Source organism: Salmo salar, chromosome 12 (genome assembly GCF_965601325.2).
Source record: "Salmo salar chromosome 12, fSalSal1, whole genome shotgun sequence".
Lineage (NCBI taxonomy): Eukaryota > Metazoa > Chordata > Actinopteri > Salmoniformes > Salmonidae > Salmo > Salmo salar.
In genome coordinates this window covers 105,850,348-105,871,829 of record NC_138302.1, presented here as the reverse complement: position 1 = coordinate 105,871,829, position 21,482 = coordinate 105,850,348, and the positions used below count along the sequence as shown (strand labels likewise).

At 43.4% G+C, this 21,482-nt stretch overlaps 1 protein-coding gene across 2 annotated transcripts in view; it reads left to right on the top strand.

The window, feature by feature from the left end:
* The window catches only part of znf831 (zinc finger protein 831), a 106,972-nt gene extending 90,683 nt beyond the window's left edge, over window positions 1-16,289 (top strand). For both annotated transcript variants that reach the window (XM_045691999.2, XM_045692000.2), the window contains 2 exons: window positions 11,590-11,786; window positions 15,344-16,289. In XM_045691999.2, the coding sequence (XP_045547955.2) occupies window positions 11,590-11,786; window positions 15,344-16,234 (1,088 nt within the window). In that variant the 3' untranslated portion in view covers window positions 16,235-16,289. The remainder of the gene's footprint in view (window positions 1-11,589; window positions 11,787-15,343) is intronic.
* The last annotated feature ends 5,193 nt before the right edge of the window (window positions 16,290-21,482 follow it).

The window sequence follows — 21,482 nt, the reverse complement described above, 5'->3', positions numbered from 1 at the left end:
TTTTTTATTTGTTATTAACATGATTTAGAGCTTGTAAAGCTGTTCTGAGTCAATGTGGAGGCTATATACAGGGGGTACCGGTACAGAGTCAATGTGGAGACTATATACAGGGGGTACCGGTACAGAGTCAATGTGCATGCGGGGATTCAGGTTAGTCGAGGTAATGTGTACAATAGATAGATAATAAACGGCGAGTAGCAGCAGGGTACGAACTCTGAATCCCGAGTCGCGCAGCGGTCTAAGGCACCGTATCTCAGTGCTAGAGGCGTCACTACAGACCCTGGTTCAATTCCAGGCTGTATCACAACTGGCCGTGATTGGGAGTCCCATATGGCGGTGCACAATTGGCCCAGCGTCGTCCGGGGAAGGCAGTCATTGTAAATAACAATTTGTTCTTATTGACTGACTTGCCTAGTTAAATAGAAAACAAAAGGGGGGGGGGTCAATGTAAATAGTCCGTTGGTCATTTGATTCAGCAGTCTGATGGTTTGGGGGTAGAAGCTGTTAAGGAGCCTTTTGGACTTAGACTTGGCAGAGAGGAGAGTCTATGATTTGGGTGACTGGAGTCTCTGACGATGTTTTGGACCTTCCTCTCCTTGAAAGCGGCAACTCTAGCCTTTTAGCTCGGTGCGGATGTTACCTGTAATCCATGGCTTCTGGTTGGGATATCAGCTTGTTAATGATATTGTCTCGATATCAGTAGCATGTTTGTTTCTATCCTAAATATAACTACAGTAACTCCCATGGAAGTGTTTCGGTTTAGTGCCAGGCTCGCTAGTCTAGTGTTGTCTGCCTGGCTGGAATCACTAACACTACATCATAATGTAATGTCATAGTAATGACATAAGGCTGTTATTAACATGATTTAGAGCTTGTAAAGCTGTTCTGAACCATGTCTGTCAGATCTGCTATTTGTATTTATTATTGATCCCCGTTAGTTCCTGCCAAGGCAGCAGCTACTCTTCCTGGGGTTTATTATGGATCCCCGTTAGTTCCTGCCAAGGCAGCAGCTACTCTTCCTGGGGTTTATTATGGATCCCCATTAGTTCCTGCCAAGGCAGCAGCTACTCTTCCTGGGGTTTATTATGGATCATCATTAGTTCCTGTCAAGGCAGCAGCTACTCTTCCTGGTGTTTATTATGGATCCCCATTAGTTCCTGCCGAGGCAGCAGCTACTCTTCCTGGGGTTTATTATGGATCCCCATTAGTTCCTGCCGAGGCAGCAGCTACTCTTCCTGGGGGTTTATTATTGATCCCCATTAGTTCCTGTCAAGGCAGCAGCTACTCTTCCTGGGGTTTATTATGGATCCCCATTAGTTCCTGCCAAGGCAGCAGCTACTTTTCCTGGGGTCCAGAAAAACTAAGGCCGTTTATACAATTTTAACAACATTACAATACCTTCAGACTGTGTGCCCTCAGACCACTCCACTATCACATATGTACAATTCAAAATCTATGTGTACGTGTGTGTGTGTGTGTGTGTGTGTGTGTGTGTGTGTGTGTGTGGGTGTGTGTGTGTGTGTGTGTGTGTGTGTGTGTGTGGTGTATGCTCCTATGTTTGTGTTGCTTCTCAGTCCCCACTGATCCATAAGGTGTATTTTTCTCTGTTTTTTAAATCTGATTTTACTGATGGCATGAGTTACTTGATGTGGAATAGAGTTCCATGTAGTCATGGCACCTTCCATAGTCTGTTCTGGACTTGGGGACTGTGAAGAGACCTCTGGTGGCATGTCTTGTGGGGTATGCATGGGTGTCTGAGCTGTGTGCCAGTAGTTTAGATAGACAGCTCGGTGCATTCAGCATGTCAATACCTCTCACAAATACAAGTAGTGATGAAGTCAATCTCTCCTCCACTTTGAGCCAGGAGAGATTGACATGCATATTAATGTTTGCAATGTGGGTACATCCATCCAAGGGCCAGCCGTGCTGCCCTGTTCTGGGCCAATTGCAATTTTCCTAAGTCCCTCTTTGTAGCACCTGACCACACGACTGAACATTATTCCAGGGGCGACAGAACTAGGGTCTGTTGGACCTGCCTTGTTGATAGTGTTGTCAAGAAGGTAGAAACTAGGGCTTGTAGGACCTGCCTTGTTGATAGTGTTGTCAAGAAGGTAGAAACTAGGGCCTGTAGGACCTGCCTTGTTGATAGTGTTGTTAAGGAGGTAGAAACTAGGGCCTGTAGGACCTGCCTTGTTGATAGTGTTGTCAAGAAGGTAGAAACTAGGGCCTGTAGGACCTGCCTTGTTGATAGTGTTGTTAAGGAGGTAGAAACTAGGGCCTGTAGGACCTGCCTTGTTGATAGTGTTGTTAAGAAGGCAGAGCAGCACTTTATCATGGACAGACTCCTCCCCATCTTAGCTACTGTTGTATCAATATGTTTTGACCAAGACAGTTTACAATCCAGGGTTACTCCAAGCAGTTTAGTCACCTCAACTTGCTCAATTTCCACATTATTTATTACAAGATTTAGTTGAGGTTTAGGATTTAGTGAATGATTTGAAAGACTGAAAAAAATCTGAAAACAAAACAAATTTTGGAAACTGAAAACATTTACTGCAAACAATTTCTATTATCCCATCTTAGAAGGTAGAAATTGAGTTATTACTATGGCAATTCATATTATTTTTCCAAAATGAATGATTGTTATATAGTGTGTTAAAAATAACCCCATTTTAGTAATTTCGACAATCCAGCACTGGGTCAATATTGGAAAAACACAGCATTGGGTTAATTCAACCAAGTGGGTTTGGGTTGTGCTCCTTTGGATTAAACACTTCACCCAACTGCTGTAGAGATGGTTGTCCTTCTGGAAGGTTCTCTCATCTCCACAGAGGAACTCTGGAACTCTGTCAGAGTGACCATTGGGTTCTTGGTCACCTCCCTGACCAAGGTCCTTCTCCCCTGATTGCTCAGTTTGGCCGGGCGGCCAGCTCTAGGAAGAGTCTTGGTGGTTCCAAACTTCTTCCATTTAAGAATGATGGAGGCCACTGTGTTCTTGGGGACCTTCAATGCTGCAGAAATGTTTTGGTACCCTTCCTCAGATCTGTGCCTCGACACCATCCTATATCGGAGCTCTGCGGAAAATTCCTTTGACCTCATGGCTTGGTTTTTGCACTGTCAACTGTGGGACTTTATATAGACTGGGTTCTTGGCGACCTTCAATGCTTCAGAAATGTTTTGGTACCCTTTCCAAATCAAATCAAATTGTATTTGTCACATGCGCAGAATACAAATGTCACATCCTGACCATAGAAAGCTTTTATTTTCTATGGTAGAGTAGGTCAGGGCATGACAGGGGGTTTTGTCTAGTTCATTTATGTCTATGTGGGGTTTCTAGTTTCTGTATTTCTATGTTGTTGTTTTTGGGGATGATCTCCAATTAGAGGCAGCTGGTCGTGTTGTCTCTAATTGGGGATCATATTTAAGTTGTTGTTTTTCCCACTAGGTTTTGTGGGAGATTATTTTGAGTGAGTGTATGTTGCACGTCTTCGTCACGGTTTGTTGTTTTGTTTATTAGTTTATTTGTATGTCTCGCATAGTTTCACAGTTATAATAAAATGTGGAACCTTGTTCCGCTCCTTCATGCGACAACCGTGACAACAAAAGGTGTAGACCTTACGGCGAAATGCTTACTTACAAGCCCTTAACCAATGCTTTAAGAAGTATTAAGAAAAAATAATTATTGTGTAAAAAATAGAAAATAAAAGTCACAAATAATTAAGCAGCAGCAGTAAAATAACAATAACGATGTTATATACAGGGGGTACCAGTATAGAGTCAATGTGCGGGGGCACCAGTTAGTCTAGGTAATTAAGGTAATATGTACATGTAGGTAGAGTTAAAGTGACTATGCATAGATAATAAACAGAGTAGCAGCAGCATAAAAGAGGGGTCTGGGTATCCCTTTGATTAGCTGTTCAGGAGTCATGTCTTGGTGGTAGAAGCTGGGACATGTGGGACGCTAGCGTCCCACGCGCGAGACACACTGGCAACAGCCAGTGAAATAGCAGGGGGGCAAATTCAAAACAACAAAAATCTCATAATTCAAATTTCTCAAACATACAATTATTATATCCCATTTTAAAGATAATCTTCTCATTAATCCAACCACATTGTCCGATTTCAAAAAGGCTTTACGGCGAAAGCATGATGTTAGGACAGCGCCTAAACAAGAAAAACCACACAGCCATTTTCCAAGCAAGGAGAGGCGTCACAAAAAACAGAAATACAGCTAAAATTAATCACTAACCTTTGATGATCTTCATCAGATGACACTCATAGGACTTCATGTTACACAATACATGTATGTTTTGTTCAATCAAGTTCATATTTATATCCATACACCGCATTTTACATTGGCGCGTGATGTTCAGAAATGTTTTGCCTCCCAAAACTTACGGTGAATGAGCACATCAATTTACAAAAATACTCATCATAAACGTTGATAAAATTTACAACAGTTATTGAAAGAATTATAGATACACTTCTCCTTAATGCAACTACTGTGTCAGATTTCAAAATTCGCTTTACGGCGAAAGCACATTGTTCAATATTCTGGGTACAGAGCTTAGCCATCAAAGCAAGCTATACAGTTACCCGCTAAGTTCTGGAGTCAACTAAACTCAGAAATAGTATTATAAATATTCACTTCCCTTTGCTGATCTTCATCGGAATGCACTCCCAGGACTCCCACTTCCACAAGAAATGTTTGTTTTGTTCGATAAACTCAATATTTATGTCCAAATACCTCCGTTTTGTTTGCGCGTTCAGATCACTAATCCAAAGGTATAATGCACGAGTGCAAAACCCGAGACGAAAAGTCAAATAGTTCCATTACCGTTTGTAGAAACATGTCAAACGATGTTTACAATCAATCCTTAGGGTCTTTTTAACATAAATCTTCGATAATATTCCAACCGGACAATAGCATATTCATTACAGAGGAAAAAGAAGGAGCGGCGCACCTGCGTGAGACCGCAGTAAACAACTCACTGGTCCCAGGCTTGAGACAGCTCTTATTCTCTGCCCGGTAACAGTAGAATCATGAAACAAGGTTCTAAAGACTGTTGACATCTAGTGGAAGCCTTAGGAAGTGCAAAATGACTCCACAGACACTGTAGTTTGGAAATGCAATCAGTTGAAAAAACTACAAACCACTTCCTGGTTGGAATTTGTCTCAGGTTTTTGCCAGCCATATGAGTTCTGTTATACTCAAAGACATCATTCAAACAGTTTTAGAAACTTCAGAGTGTTTTCTATCCAAATCTACTAATAATATGCATATCCTATCTTCTGGGCCTGAGTAGCAGGCAGTTTAATTTCGGCACGTCATTCATCTGAATTTCCAAATACTGCCCCCTGCCACTAAAAAGTTAAGAAACCTTTTGGACCTAGACTTGGCGCTCCGTTACCGCTTGCTGTGTGGTAGCAGAGAGAACAGTCTATAACTAGGTTGGCTGGAGTCTTTGACAATTTTAGGGCCTTTCACTGACACTGCCTGGTATAGAGGTCCTGGATGGCAGTCAGCTTAGCCCCAGTGATGTACTGGGCCGTACACACTACCCTCTGTAGTGCCTTGCGGTCAGAGGCTGAGCAATTGCCATACCAGGCAGGGATGCAACCAGTCAGGATGCTCTCGATGTTGCAGCTGTAGAACCTTTTGAGGATCTCAGGACCCATGCCAAATCTTTTCAGTTTCCTGAGGGGGAATAGGCTTTGTCGTGCCCTCATCACGACTGTTTTGGTGTGTTTGGACCATTCTAGTTTGTTGTTGATGTGGACACCAAGGAACTTGAAGCTCTCAACCTGCTCCACTACAGCCCCGTCTATGAGAATGGGGGCGTGCTCGGTTCTCCTTTTCCTGTAGTCCACAATCACCTCCTTATTCTTGGTTACGTTGAGGGATAGGTTGTTATTCTGGCACCACCTGGCCAGGTCTCTGACCTCCTCCCTATAGGCTGTCTCGTCGTTGTCGGTGATCAGGCTGTTGTGTCATCTGCTAACTTAATGATGGTGTTGGAGTCATGCCTGGCCATGCAGTCGTGGGTGAACAGGGAGTACAGGAGGGGACTGAGCATGCAACCCTGTGGAGCTCCAGTGTTGAGGATCAGCGAGGCAGATGTGTTGCTACCTACCCTCACCACCTGGGGGCGGCCCGTCAGGAAGTCCAGGATCCAGTTGCAGAGGGAGGTGTTCAGTCCCAGGATCCTTAGCTTATTGATGAGCTTTGAGGGCACTATGGTGTTGAACGCTGAGCTGTAGTCAATGGAGATTGCATCATCTGTGGATCTGTTTGGGCGGTATGCAAATTGGAGTGGGTCTAGTGTTTATGGGGTAATGGTGTCGATGTGAGCCATGACCAGCCTTTCAAAGCACTTCATGGCTACGGACGTGAGTGCTACGGGTCTGTAGTCATTTAGGCAGGTTGCCTTTGTGTTCTTGGGCATAGGGACTATGGTGGTCTGCTTAAAACATGTTGGTATTAGACTCAATCAGGGACATGTTGAAAATGTCAGTGAAGACACCTGCCAGTTGGTCAGTGCATGCTTTGAGCATACGTCCTGGTAATCAGTCTGGCCCCGCAGCCTTGTGTATGTTGACCTGTTTAAAGGTCTTACTCACGTCGGCTACGGAGAGCGTGATGACACAGTCGTCCTGATGCTCTCATGCATGCCTCAGGCTCCTGTCACTGGGCAGGTCGTGGCTGTGCTTCCCTCTGTAATAGTTTGCAAGTCCTGCCACATCTGACGAGCGTCAGAGCCGGTGTAGTATGACTCAGTCTTGGCCCTGTATTGACGCTTTGCCTGTTTGATGGTTCGTCGCAGGGCATAGCAGGATTTCTTGTAAGCTTCCGGGTTAGAGTCCCGCACCTTCAAAGCGGCAGCTCTACCCTTTAGCTCAGTGCGAATGTTGCCTGTAATCCATGGTTTCTGGTTGGGGTATGTACGTACAGTCACTGTGGGGACGACGTCATCGATATACTTATTGATGAAGCCAGTGACTGATGTGGTGTACTCCTCAATGCCATCGGAAGAATCCCAGAACATGTTCCAGTCTGTGCAAAACAGTCCTGTAGTTTAGCATCTGCTTCATCTGACCACTTTTTTATAGATCGAGTCACTGGTGCTTCATGCTTTAATTTTTGCTTGTAAGCCGGAATCAGTGTATATGTGTATATAGTCTGTGTGTCACTGTATATATGTTCGTCTGTGTGTCTGTATATATACTGCTCAAAAAAATAAAGGGAACACTTAAACAACAAATCTTAGATCTGAATGAAATAAATAATCTTATTAAATACTTTTTTCTTTACATAGTTGAATGTGCTGACAACAAAATCACACAAAAATAATCAATGGAAATCCAATTTATCAACCCATGGAGGTCTGGATTTGGAGTCACACTCAAAATTAAAGTGGAAAATCACACTACAGGCTGATCCAACTTTGATGTAATGTCCTTAAAACAAGTCAAAATGAGGCTCAGTAGAGTGTGTGGCCTCCACGGCCGGTATGACCTCCCTCCAACGCCTGGGCATGCTCCTGATGAGGTGGCGGATGGTCTCCTGAGGGATCTCCTCCCAGACCTGGACTAAAGCATCCGCCAACTCCTGGACAGTCTGTGGTGCAACGTGGCGTTGGTGGATGGAGCGAGACATGATGTCCCAGATGTGCTCAATTGGATTCAGGTCTGGGGAACGGGCGGGCCAGTCCATAGCATCAATGCCTTCCTCTTGCAGGAACTGCTGACACACTCCAGCCACATGAGGTCTAGCATTGTCTTGCATTAGGAGGAACCCAGGGCCAACCACACCAGCATATGGTCTCACAAGGGGTCTGAGGATCTCATCTCGGTACCTAATGGCAGTCAGGCTACCTCTGGCGAGCACATGGAGGGCTGTGCGGCCCCCCCAAAGAAATGCCACCCCACACCATGACTGACCCACTGTCAAACCGTTCATGCTGGAGGATGTTGCAGGCAGCAGAACGTTCTCCATGGCGTCTCCAGACTCTGTCACATGTGTCACATGTGCTCAGTGTGAACCTGCTTTCATCTGTGAAGAGCACAGGGCGCCAGTGGCGAATTTGCCAATCTTGGTGTTCTCTGGCAAATGCCAAACGTCCTGCACGGTGTTGGGCTGTAAGCACAACCCCCACCTGTGGACGTCGGACCCTCATACCACCCTCATGGAGTCTGTTTCTGACCGTTTGAGCAGACACATGCACATTTGTGGCCTGCTGGAGGTCATTTTGCAGGGCTCTGGCAGTGCTCCTCCTGCTCCTCCTTGCACAAAGGCAGAGGTAGCAGTCCTGCTGCTGGGTTGTTGCCCTCCTACGGCCTCCTCCACGTCTCCTGATGTACTGGCCTGTCTCCTGGTAGCGCCTCCATGCTCTGGACACTACACTGACAGACACAGCAAACCTTCTTGCCACAGCTCGCATTGATGTGCCATCCTGGATGAGCTGCACTACCTGAGCCACTTGTGTGGGTTGTAGACTCCGCCTCATGCTACCACTAGAGTGAAAGCACCGCCAGCATTCAAAAGTGACCAAAACATCAGCCAGGAAGCATAGGAACTGAGAAGTGGTCTGTGGTCCCTACCTGCAGAACCACTCCTTTATTGGGGGTGTCTTGCTAATTGCCTATAATTTCCACCTGTTGTCTATTCCATTTGCACAACAGCATGTGAAATTCATTGTCAATCAGTGTTGCTTCCTAAGTGGACAGTTTGATTTCACAGAAGTGTGATTGACTTGGAGTTACATTGTGTTGTTTAAGTGTTCCCTTTATTTTTTTGAGCAGTGTATGTTAGTTTGTGTGGGTGAGCAGTCAGCCACGGCAGGAAGGTGTCGTGTCCTGGCTGAGGGTATGTCCTAAATGACACCCCATTCCCTGTGTAGTGCACTAATTTTGACCCGGGGGGCCTTGGGAAATAAGGAATAGGGTTCCTAAAGGTTTGCGGGCATACTGTTTGTAGCAGTCTGTAGCAGTCTGTAGCAGTCTGTAGCAGTCTGTAGCAGTCTGTAGCAGTCTGTAGTAGTCTGTAGCAGTCTGTAGCAGTCTGTAGTAGTCTGTAGCAGTCTGTAGTAGTCTGTAGCAGTCTGTAGCAGTCTGTAGCAGTCTGTAGCAGTCTGTAGCAGTCTGTAGTAGTCTGTAGCAGTCTGTAGCAGTCTGTAGCAGTCTGTAGTAGTCTGTAGCAGTCTGTAGTAGTCTGTAGCAGTCTGTAGCTGTCTGTAGCAGTCTGTAGCAGTCTGCAGCAGTATGTAGCAGTCTGTAGCAGTCTGTAGTAGTCTGTAGCAGTCTGTAGCAGTCTGTAGTAGTCTGTAGCAGTCTGTAGCAGTCTGTAGTAGTCTGTAGTAGTCTGTAGCAGTCTGTAGCAGTCTGTAGTAGTCTGTAGCAGTCTGTAGCAGTCTGTAGTAGTCTGTAGCAGTCTGTAGCAGTCTGTAGTAGTCTGTAGCAGTCTGTAGCAGTCTGTAGTAGTATGTAGCAGTCTGTAGTAGTCTGTAGTAGTGTGTAGCCGTCTGTAGCCGTCTGTAGCAGTCTGTAGCAGTCTGTAGTAGTCTGTAGCAGTCTGTAGCAGTCTGTAGCAGTCTGTAGTAGTCTGTAGCAGTCTGTAGTAGTCTGTAGTAGTGTGTAGCCGTCTGTAGCAGTCTGTAGCAGTCTGTAGCAGTCTGTAGTAGTCTGTAGTAGTGTGTAGCCGTCTGTAGCAGTCTGTAGCAGTCTGTAGCAGTCTGTAGTAGTCTGTAGTAGTCTGTAGTAGTCTGTAACAGTCTGTAGTAGTCTGTAGTAGTCTGTAGTAGTCTGTAGTAGTCTGTAGTAGTCTGTAGTAGTCTGTAACAGTCTGTAGTAGTCTGTAGTAGTCTGTAGCAGTCTGTAGTAGTCTGTAACAGTCTGTAGTAGTCTGTAGTAGTCTGTAGCAGTAGTTGTCTGTGAACCTATGTGTTGAGACAGGAGGTGGGTGATAATATCAGTGTAGAGTATAGCCAGAGTATAGGGCTCTTTCAAACTAATATGAAATACAAGACTAATCCTACTGTCTCTAATGTCTAATCCTACTGTCTCTAATGTCTAATCCTACTGTCTCTAATGTCTAATCCTACTGTCTCTAATGTCTAATCCTACTGTCTCTAATGTCTAATCCTACTGTCTCTAATGTCTAATCCTACTGTCTCTAATGTCTAATCCTACTGTCTCTAATGTCTAATCCTACTGTCTCTAATGTCTAATCCTACTGTCTCTAATGTCTAATCCTACTGTCTCTAATGACTAATGCTACTGTCTCTAATGTCTAATCCTACTGTCTCTAATGTCTAATCCTACTGTCTCTAATGTCTAATCCTACGGTCTCTAATGTCTAATCCTACTGTCTCTAATGTCTAATCCTACTGTCTCTAATGTCTAATCCTACTGTCTCTAATGTCTAATCCTACTGTCTCTAATGTCTAATCCTACTGTCTCTAATGTCTAATCCTACTGTCTCTAATGTCTAATCCTACTGTCTCTAATGTCTAATCCTACTGTCTCTAATGTCTAATCCTACTGTCTCTAATGTCTAATCATACTGTCTCTAATGTCTAATCCTACTGTCTCTAATGTATAATCCTACTGTCTCTAATGTCTAATCCTACTGTCTCTAATGTCTAATCCTACTGTCTCTAATGTCTAATCCTACTGTCTCTAATGTCTAATCCTACTGTCTCTAATGACTAATCCTACTGTCTCTAATGTCTAATCCTACTGTCTCTAATGTCTAATCCTACTGTCTCTAATGTCTAATCCTACTGTCTCTAATGTCTAATCCTACTGTCTCTAATGTCTAATCCTACTGTCTCTAATGTCTAATCCTACTGTCTCTAATGTCTAATCCTACTGTCTCTAATGTCTAATCCTACTGTCTCTAATGTCTAATCCTACTGTCTCTAATGTCTAATCCGAATGTCTCTAATGTCTAATCCGAATGTCTCTAATGTCTAATCCGAATGTCTCTAATGTCTAATCCGAATGTCTCTAATGTCTAATCCTACTGTCTCTAATGTCTAATCCTACTGTCTCTAATGTCTAATCCTACTGTCTCTAATGTCTAATCCGAATGTCTCTAATGTCTAATCCGAATGTCTCTAATGTCTAATCCTACTGTCTCTAATGTCTAATCCTACTGTCTCTAATGTCTAATCCTACTGTCTCTAATGTCTAATCCTACTGTCTCTAATGTCTAATCCTACTGTCTCTAATGTCTAATCCTACTGTCTCTAATGTCTAATCCTACTGTCTCTAATGTCTAATCCTACTGTCTCTAATGTCTAATCCTACTGTCTCTAATGTCTAATCCTACTGTCTCTAATGTCTAATCCTACTGTCTCTAATGTCTAATCCTACTGTCTCTAATGTCTAATCCTACTGTCTCTTATGTCTAATCCTACTGTCTCTAATGTCTAATCCTACTGTCTCTAATGTCTAATCCTACTGTCTCTAATGTCTAATCCGAATGTCTCTAATGTCTAATCCTACTGTCTCTAATGTCTAATCCGAATGTCTCTAATGTCTAATCCGAATGTCTCTAATGTCTTACTAAACTGGTTTGTCCTAAAGGAGCCAAGAAGAGCTGTGACAGAGGAGGAGATGAGGAGGAGGAGGAAGACTCCAGAAGAACAAGCCTGAAAGATGAAGAGGAGAGGGAGGAGTGGGAGGAGAAGAGGGAGGAGAGAGAAGAGGTTTTGGAAGAGACAGAGGAGAGTGAGGAGACAACGGAAACACCTGGCCATACCTCTGATGGGTTTAGAGGAGAGGTAAGTCAAGAGATGTGTCTATCTGTCTGTCAATCAATAATACCTTCACTAGAACCTTCACTAGAACCTTCACTAGACCCTTCACTAGACCCTTCACTAGACCCTTCACTAGAACCTTCACTAGAACCTTCACTAGACCCTTCACTAGACCCTTCACTAGAACCTTCACTAGAACCTTCACTAGAACCTTCACTAGACCCTTCACTAGAACCTTCACTAGACCCTTCACTAGAACCTTCACTAGAACCTTCACTAGACCCTTCACTAGAACCTTCACTAGAACCTTCACTAGAACCTTCACTAGAACCTTCACTAGAACCTTCACTAGACCCTTCACTAGACCCTTCACTAGAACCTTCACTAGAACCTTCACTAGACCCTTCACTAGACCCTTCACTAGAACCTTCACTAGACCCTTCACTAGAACCTTCACTAGAACCTTCACTAGACCCTTCACTAGAACCTTCACTAGAACCTTCACTAGAACCTTCACTAGACCTTAACGCTGCTGACACCTGTATGAAACAAAAGCAACATCTGTCCCACACAGACACGCAGTATAATCAACAGACATCTCACAGACACGCAGTATAATCAACAGACATCTCACAGACACGCAGTATAATCAACAGACATCTCACAGACACGCAGTATAATCAACAGACATCTCACAGACACGCAGTATAATCAACAGACATCTCACAGACACGCAGTATAATCAACAGACATCTCACAGACACGCAGTATAATCAACAGACATCTCACAGACACGCAGTATAATCAACAGACATCTCACAGACACGCAGTATAATCAACAGACATCTCACAGACACGCAGTATAATCAACATACATCTCACAGACACGCAGTATAATCAACAGACATCTCACAGACACGCAGTATAATCAACAGACATCTCACAGACACGCAGTATAATCAACAGACATCTCACAGACACGCAGTATAATCAACAGACATCTCACAGACACGCAGTATAATCAACAGACATCTCACAGACACGCAGTATAATCAACAGACATCTCACAGACACGCAGTATAATCAACAGACATCTCACAGACACGCAGTACAATCAACAGACATCTCACAGACACGCAGTATAATCAACAGACATCTCACAGACACGCAGTATAATCAACAGACATCTCACAGACACGCAGTATAATCAACAGACATCTCACAGACACGCAGTATAATCAACAGACATCTCACAGACACGCAGTATAATCAACAGACATCTCACAGACACGCAGTATAATCAACAGACATTTCACAGACACGCAGTATAATCAACAGACATCTCACAGACACGGAGTTACATTTTCCATTACAACATGGGGACTGGCTGGTCTAGGGTTAAAGCTTCCATGATTTTCTCTATTTTTGCTGATTTTTGTATACTGAATGTTATCAGATCTTCAAATCAAATTTATTCATAAAGCCCTTCTTGCATCAGCTGATATCTCAAAGTGCTGTACAGAAACCCAGCCTAAAACCCCCCAAACAGCAAGCAATGCAGGTGTAGAAGCACGGTGGCTAGGAAAAACTCCCTAGAAAGGCCAGAACCTAGGAAGAAACCTAGAGAGGAACCAGGCTATGAGGGGTGGCTAGGAAAAACTCCCTAGAAAGGCCAGAACCTAGGAAGAAACCTAGAGAGGAACCAGGCTATGAGGGGTGGCCAGTCCTCCTCTGGTTGTGCCGGGTGGTGTAAGGCTCGGGCGTCGTAGTGAGGAATCAAACGCAGGAAGCAGCGAGCACAGGGTAGTGGCTTTTAATAGTTGAAACAGGCGAGCACACACAAGCCACCCCAAACAGCGAAATAATGCGCACACAGAGAGAGAGAGAGAGAGAGAGAGAGAGAGAGAGAGAGAGAGAGAGAGAGAGAGAGAGAGAGAGAGAGAGAGAGAGGAGAGAGAGAGAGAGAGAGAGAATTAGAGAGAGCATACTTAAATTCACACAGGACACCGGATAAGACAGGAGAAATACTCCAGATATAACAGACTGAACCTAGCCCCCCGACTCTACCCTTTCTGATATTTCTTAATTTTTATTTTTGGATTATGTTGGTTTTGTATTGTATTGTTTTCTAGGTATTATTCCTGCACTGTTGAAGCTAGAAACACAAGCATTTCACTGCACCTGCGATAACATCTGCAAATATGACCAACAAACTTTGACTTGATTTTGATAAAGAGATATGTTTGATATTTGGGACACATCTCTGGGTCAGTCTGGGTTAGTAGACTATCTATTTGGGACACAGCTCTGGGTCAGTCTGGGTTAGTAAACTATCTATTTGGGACACAGCTCTGGGTCAGTCTGGGTTAGTAAACTATCTATTTGGGACACAGCTCTGGGTCAGTCTGGGTTAGTAGACTATCTATTTGGGACACAGCTCTGGGTCAGTCTGGGTTAGTAGACTATCTATTTGGGACACAGCTCTGGGTCAGTCTGGGTTAGTAGACGATCTATTTGGGACACAGCTCTGGGTCAGTCTGGGTTAGTAGACTATCTATTTGGGACACAGCTCTGGGTCAGTCTGGGTTAGTAGACTATCTATTTGGGACACAGCTCTGGGTCAGTCTGGGTTAGTAGACGATCTATTTGGGACACAGCTCTGGGTCAGTCTGGGTTAGTAAACTATCTATTTGGGACACAGCTCTGGGTCAGTCTGGGTTAGTAAACTATCTATTTGGGACACAGCTCTGGGTCAGTCTGGGTTAGTAGACGATCTATTTGGGACACAGCTCTGGGTCAGTCTGGGTTAGTAGACGATCTATTTGGGACACAGCTCTGGGTCAGTCTGGGTTAGTAGACGATCTATTTGGGACACAGCTCTGGGTCAGTCTGGGTTAGTAGACTATCTATTTGGGACACAGCTCTGGGTCAGTCTGGGTTAGTAGACTATCTATTTGGGACACAGCTCTGGGTCAGTCTGGGTTAGTAGACGATCTATTTGGGACACAGCTCTGGGTCAGTCTGGGTTAGTAGACGATCTATTTGGGACACAGCTCTGGGTCAGTCTGGGTTAGTAGACGATCTATTTGGGACACAGCTCTGGGTCAGTCTGGGTTAGTAAACTATCTATTTGGGACACAGCTCTGGGTCAGTCTGGGTTAGTAAACTATCTATTTGGGACACAGCTCTGGGTCAGTCTGGGTTAGTAGACGATCTATTTGGGACACAGCTCTGGGTCAGTCTGGGTTAGTAGACGATCTATTTGGGAGACAGCTCTGGGTCAGTCTGGGTTAGTAGACGATCTATTTGGGACACAGCTCTGGGTCAGTCTGGGTTAGTAGACGATCTATTTGGGACACAGCTCTGGGTCAGTCTGGGTTAGTAAACTATCTATTTGGGACACAGCTCTGGGTCAGTCTGGGTTAGTAGACTATCTATTTGTCTATCTGATGGTCTGTCTGTTTGGTCCTTCTTAAACTATCCAAGACATTGTGGAGCTACTAGAATGACCGGGAACTGTTGCCCTTCCTCCTCATACCTACATACTAACTCTAAAACTCTGATACTTCTCTCTCTGACAGGATGAAGCAGATTCCCGTCACAGCATCTGGACATCGCTGCCACTTTACCGTCGTCTATATCAGACACCAACCAACGTGTCTCACACACTTTCGAAGGCCACTCAGCAACAGATCAACTTAACTTCAGGAAAAGATCCGTCGTATAACCTACAGACCAACTGTTCCAATGCCCCTGAACCCACCGTGTGCTGTAGCACCCCAGCCTTTAGTGATACCAGCATCTTCAGCAGATCACAGATTTTGCCTAAGACAGAGACAAACTGTGTCCTCCCCTCCAAACTACTTCAGAGCCACAGTGAGACTAACATGGTATATACGAATGTGAGTAGGGCAGGACAGACACACCCCTTCCCTACAGTAGACTGTTTGAGCAGGTTTAGGGCCCCTACAGCACAGTGTGTGAGCAGGTTTAGGGCCCCTACAGCACAGTGTGTGAGCAGGTTTAGGGCCCCTACAACAGAGTGTGTGAGCAAGTTTAGGGCCCCTACAGTAGACTGTTTGAGCAGGGTTAGGGCCCCTAGAGTAGACTGTGTGAGCAGGGTTAGGGCCCCTATAACAGAGTGTGTGAGCAGGGTTAGGGCCCCTACAGTAGACTGTGTGAGCAGGGTTAGGGCCCCTACAGCAGAGTGTGTGAGCAGGTTTAGGGCCCCTACAGTAGACTGTTGGAGCAGGGTTAGGGCCCCTACAATCGAGTGTGTGAGCAGGTTTAGGGCCCCTACAGTAGACTGTTTGAGCAGGGTTAGGGCCCCTACAGCAGAGTGTGTGAGCAGGGTTGGGGCCCCTATAGCAGACTGTGTGAGCAGGGTCGGGGGAGTGCAGAGTAGTAGCCTGGAGGACCAAGAGGACAGTAGCAGTAGTGATGATGAAGGGAAACTGATCATTGAGCTTTAGACAGTTAGATTTCCTAAATGGAATACAGACAGACTGGAAGAGGGGAGGAGGGGAGGAGGGGAGGAGGGAGGAGAGGTGGAGGGAGGAGAGGAGGGGAGGAGGGGAGGAGGGAGGAGGGAGGAGAGGAGGGGAGGAGGGGAGGAGGGGTGGAGGGAGGAGGGAGGAGAGGAGGGGAGGAGGGGAGGAGGGAGGAGGGGTGGAGGGGTGGAGGGAGGGAGGAGAGGAGGGGTGGAGGGGAGGAGGGGTGGAGGGAGGAGAGGGAGGACAGGAGGGGAGTAGGGGTGGAGGGGAGGAGGGGTGGAGGGAGGGAGGAGAGGGAGGACAGGAGAGGAGGGAGGGAGGAGAGAAGGGGAGGGTAGAGGGTAAAGGGAGGAGAGGAATGGAGGAGGGGAAGAGGGGAGGAGGAGAGGAGGGGAGGAGGGGAGGAGGGGAGGAGGAGAGGAACATGGAGAGGAACATGGAGAGGGAAGAAGAGGGGAGGAGAAGAAGAGGAGCTAGCCTGAGGAACACTGGCTGGGGTGGAGAACAGGACCATGGGTCATATACAGGACCAAGGGTCATATACAGGACCGTGGGTCATATACAGGACCGTGGGTCATATACAGGGCCGAGGGTCATATACAGGAACGTTGGTCATATACAGGACCGTGGGTCATATACAGGACCGTGGGTCATATACAGGGCCGTGGGTCATATACAGGGCCGTGGGTCATATACAGGGCCGTGGGTCACATACAGGACCGTGGGTCATATACAGGACCGTGGGTCATATACAGGGCCGTGGGTCATATACAGGGCCGTGGGTCATATACAGGACCGTGGGTCATATACAGGGCCGTGGGTCATATACAGGACCGTGGGTCATATACAGGGCCGTGGGTCACAGGAGAAACTGATAGAGGATCGAACTGTACATTAATAAACATCTTGTTTTATGGGAATTAACCTGGAGTGCCATATGTTGTATATAAGTGACAGAAAAGCATTTGATTTAATCAGTATAGTGTACATTGTTTGATGTTATTTTTCAGATGTTTTTCAGATGTTTTATAAAAAATAAAAGTTGGATAAAATTGTATCAGAAACCTCCTTCAGCTGCTCTAGACTCTCATTTACTGTCTTTATTGTATTTTTATTTCACCTTTATTTAACCAGGTATTTATATATTATATATATAAACCTTTATTTAACCAGGTATTTATATATTATATATATAACCCTTTATTTAACCAGGTATTTATATATTATATATATAACCCTTTATTTAACCAGGTATTTATATATTATATATATAACCCTTTATTTAACCAGGTATTTATATATTATATATATATAACCCTTTATTTAACCAGGTATTTATATATTATATATATAACCCTAACCCTTTATTTAACCAGGTATTTATATATTATATATATCCCTTTATTTAACCAGGTATTTATATATTATATATATAACCCTTTATTTAACCAGGTATTTATATATTATATATATATAACCCTTTATTTAACCAGGTATTTATATATTATATATATAACCCTAACCCTTTATTTAACCTGGTATTTATATATTATATATATAACCCTTTATTTAACCAGGTATTTATATATTATATATATATAACCCTTTATTTAACCAGGTATTTATATATTATATATATATATATATATAACCCTTTATTTAACCAGGTATTTATATATTATATATATATAACCCTTTATTTAACCAGGTATTTATATATTATATATATAACCCTTTATTTAACCAGGTATTTATATATTATATATATATATATAACCCTTTATTTAACCAGGTATTTATATATTATATATATAACCCTTTATTTAACCAGGTATTTATATATTATATATATAACCCTTTATTTAACCAGGTATTTATATATTATATATATAACCCTTTATTTAACCAGGTATTTATATATTATATATATAACCCTTTATTTAACCAGGTATTTATATATTATATATATATATAACCCTTTATTTAACCAGGTATTTATATATTATATATATAACCCTAACCCTTTATTTAACCAGGTATTTATATATTATATATATCCCTTTATTTAACCAGGTATTTATATATTATATATATAACCCTTTATTTAACCAGGTATTTATATATTATATATATATAACCCTTTATTTAACCAGGTATTTATATATTATATATATAACCCTAACCCTTTATTTAACCTGGTATTTATATATTATATATATAACCCTTTATTTAACCAGGTATTTATATATTATATATATATAACCCTTTATTTAACCAGGTATTTATATATTATATATATATATAACCCTTTATTTAACCAGGTATTTATATATTATATATATATAACCCTTTATTTAACCAGGTATTTATATATTATATATATAACCCTTTATTTAACCAGGTATTTATATATTATATATATATATATAACCCTTTATTTAACCAGGTATTTATATATTATATATATAACCCTTTATTTAACCAGGTATTTATATATTATATATATAACCCTTTATTTAACCAGGTATTTATATATTATATATATAACCCTTTATTTAACCAGGTATTTATATATTATATATATAACCCTTTATTTAACCAGGTATTTATATATTATATATATAACCCTAACCCTTTATTTAACCAGGTAGGCCAGTTGAGAACAAGTTCTCATTTACAACTGCGACCTGGCCAAGATAAAGCAAAGCAGTTCGACAACATACAACAACACAGAGTTACACATGGAATAACCAAAACATACAGTCAATAACACAATAGGAACGTCTATATACAGTGTGTGTAAATGGCGTGAGGAGGTAAAGGCAATAAATAGGACGTAGTAGCGAAGTGTATGAATGATATTAGTCCTTAATAACATTATTAGAGATTGAATGACGTTACATGTGAATAATCTGTCTCTCTCTAGACTGGTTTACATGAATCATTTCAATTATATGACATATTATGTTGCATATTATTAATACCGTTACAATAATGACTGGCTCTTCAAGATTAGTGTACTGACACATCCAGTCTTTAGTTCTGAAATGTCTTCCATGTCTTCCCTGTGGCTCAGTTGGTAGAGCATGGTGTTCGCAACGCCAGGGTTGTGGGTTCGATTCCCACGGGGGGGGCCAGTACAAAAAAATACATTTAAAATACATTTTAAAAAAGGTATGAAATGTATGCATTCACTACTGTAAGTCGCTCTAGATAAGAGCGTCTGCTAAAATGACTAAAATGTAAATGAAATCACTGCCGTTTATAAACTGAAGTTCTCTAAGTCCCACACACACAAATGTGATTTGGTCGCATGTAACTTGTTGTTTGAACAGTCAGCATTCCAATCACGGCTATAGAGCAAAATGTACTATTCATGTTTCAAAATATTCATTGATCATCTTTCAATAGACTTTCAGCGGACAGCTAATATACCCTTCTGGAGGGTTCTGTCAGGTCTGGACCTGGAGGGTTCTGTCAGGTCTGGAACTGGAGGGTTTCTGTCAGGTCTGGAACCCAGGAGGGTTCTGTCAGGTCTGGACCTGGAGGGTTCTGTCAGGTCTGGAACCCAGGAGGGTTCTGTCAGGTCTGGAACCCAGGAAGGTTCTGTCAGGTCTGGAACCCAGGAGGATTCTGTCAGGTCTGGAACTGGAGGGTTCTGTCAGGTCTGGAACCCAGGAGGATTCTGTCAGGTCTGGACCTGGAGGGTTCTGTCAGGTCTGGAACCCAGGAGGGTTCTGTCAGGTCTGGACCTGGAGGGTTCTGTCAGGTCTGGACCTGGAGGGTTCTGTAATGTCTGGAACTGGAGGGTTTGTCGTGGAAAATTGTCTTAAAAGTATCACTCTTACAAGAACTTGTAAATTCAATATAGACTTTAATACAAAGTAGCAAAGCCGAGCTGGTCCGCGGAACAACTGACTTTCTCAGGCCCCAGCTCTGCTTTTATGCACATACAATACATAGGTCCATCCTTTATGTAAATGAAGAAAAACCCTTTGTGCTTTCTGCCACCATTATCTTTCAACCCTATGGATAACGCTCATATCTGAGGATAACGCCCACATCTGCTCTTGTTTCTAACATAATGGTGGCCAAACTTTCCTTATATGGACATAAAATGAATGCATGCATCGCATGCTTAACCTTACTCATTTGTCCTGGTTAGGTGTTTATCTCCTCCTCCCTTCATTAATGTATCTCTGCTTTTCCTTCCCTCAGCACATTCTCTTTTCTCCCACAGGTTCTGTCAGGTCTGGAACCTAGGAGGGTTTCTGTCAGGTCTGGAACCCAGGAGGGTTCTGTCAGGTCTGGAACCCAGGAAGGTTCTGTCAGGTCTGGAACCCAGGAGGATTCTGTCAGGTCTGGAACTGGAGGGTTCTGTCAGGTCTGGAACCCAGGAGGATTCTGTCAGGTCTGGACCTGGAGGGTTCTGTCAGGTCTGGAACCCAGGAGGGTTCTGTCAGGTCTGGACCTGGAGGGTTCTGTCAGGTCTGGACCTGGAGGGTTCTGTAATGTCTGGAACTGGAGGGTTTGTCGTGGAAAATTGTCTTAAAAGTATCACTCTTACAAGAACTTGTAAATTCAATATAGACTTTAATACAAAGTAGCAAAGCCGAGCTGGTCCGCGGAACAACTGACTTTCTCAGGCCCCAGCTCTGCTTTTATGCACATACAATACATAGGTCCATCCTTTATGTAAATGAAGAAAAACCCTTTGTGCTTTCTGCCACCATTATCTTTCAACCCTATGGATAACGCTCATATCTGAGGATAACGCCCACATCTGCTCTTGTTTCTAACATAATGGTGGCCAAACTTTCCTTATATGGACATAAAATGAATGCATGCATCGCATGCTTAACCTTACTCATTTGTCCTGCCGGTTAGGTGTTTATCTCCTCCTCCCTTCATTAATGTATCTCTGCTTTTCCTTCCCTCAGCACATTCTCTTTTCTCCCACAGGTTCTGTCAGGTCTGGAACCTAGGAGGGTTTCTGTCAGGTCTGGAACCCAGGAGGGTTCTGTCAGGTCTGGAAGCCTGGAGGGTTTCTGTCAGGTCTGGAACCTAGGAGGGTTTCTGTCAGGTCTGGACCTGGAGGATTCTGTCAGGTCTGGAAGTGGAGGGTTCTGTCAGGTCTGGAACCCAGGAGGGTTTCTGTCAGGTCTGGAACTGGAGGGTTCTGTAATGTCTGGAACTGGAGGGTTCTGTAAGGTCTGGACCTGGAGGG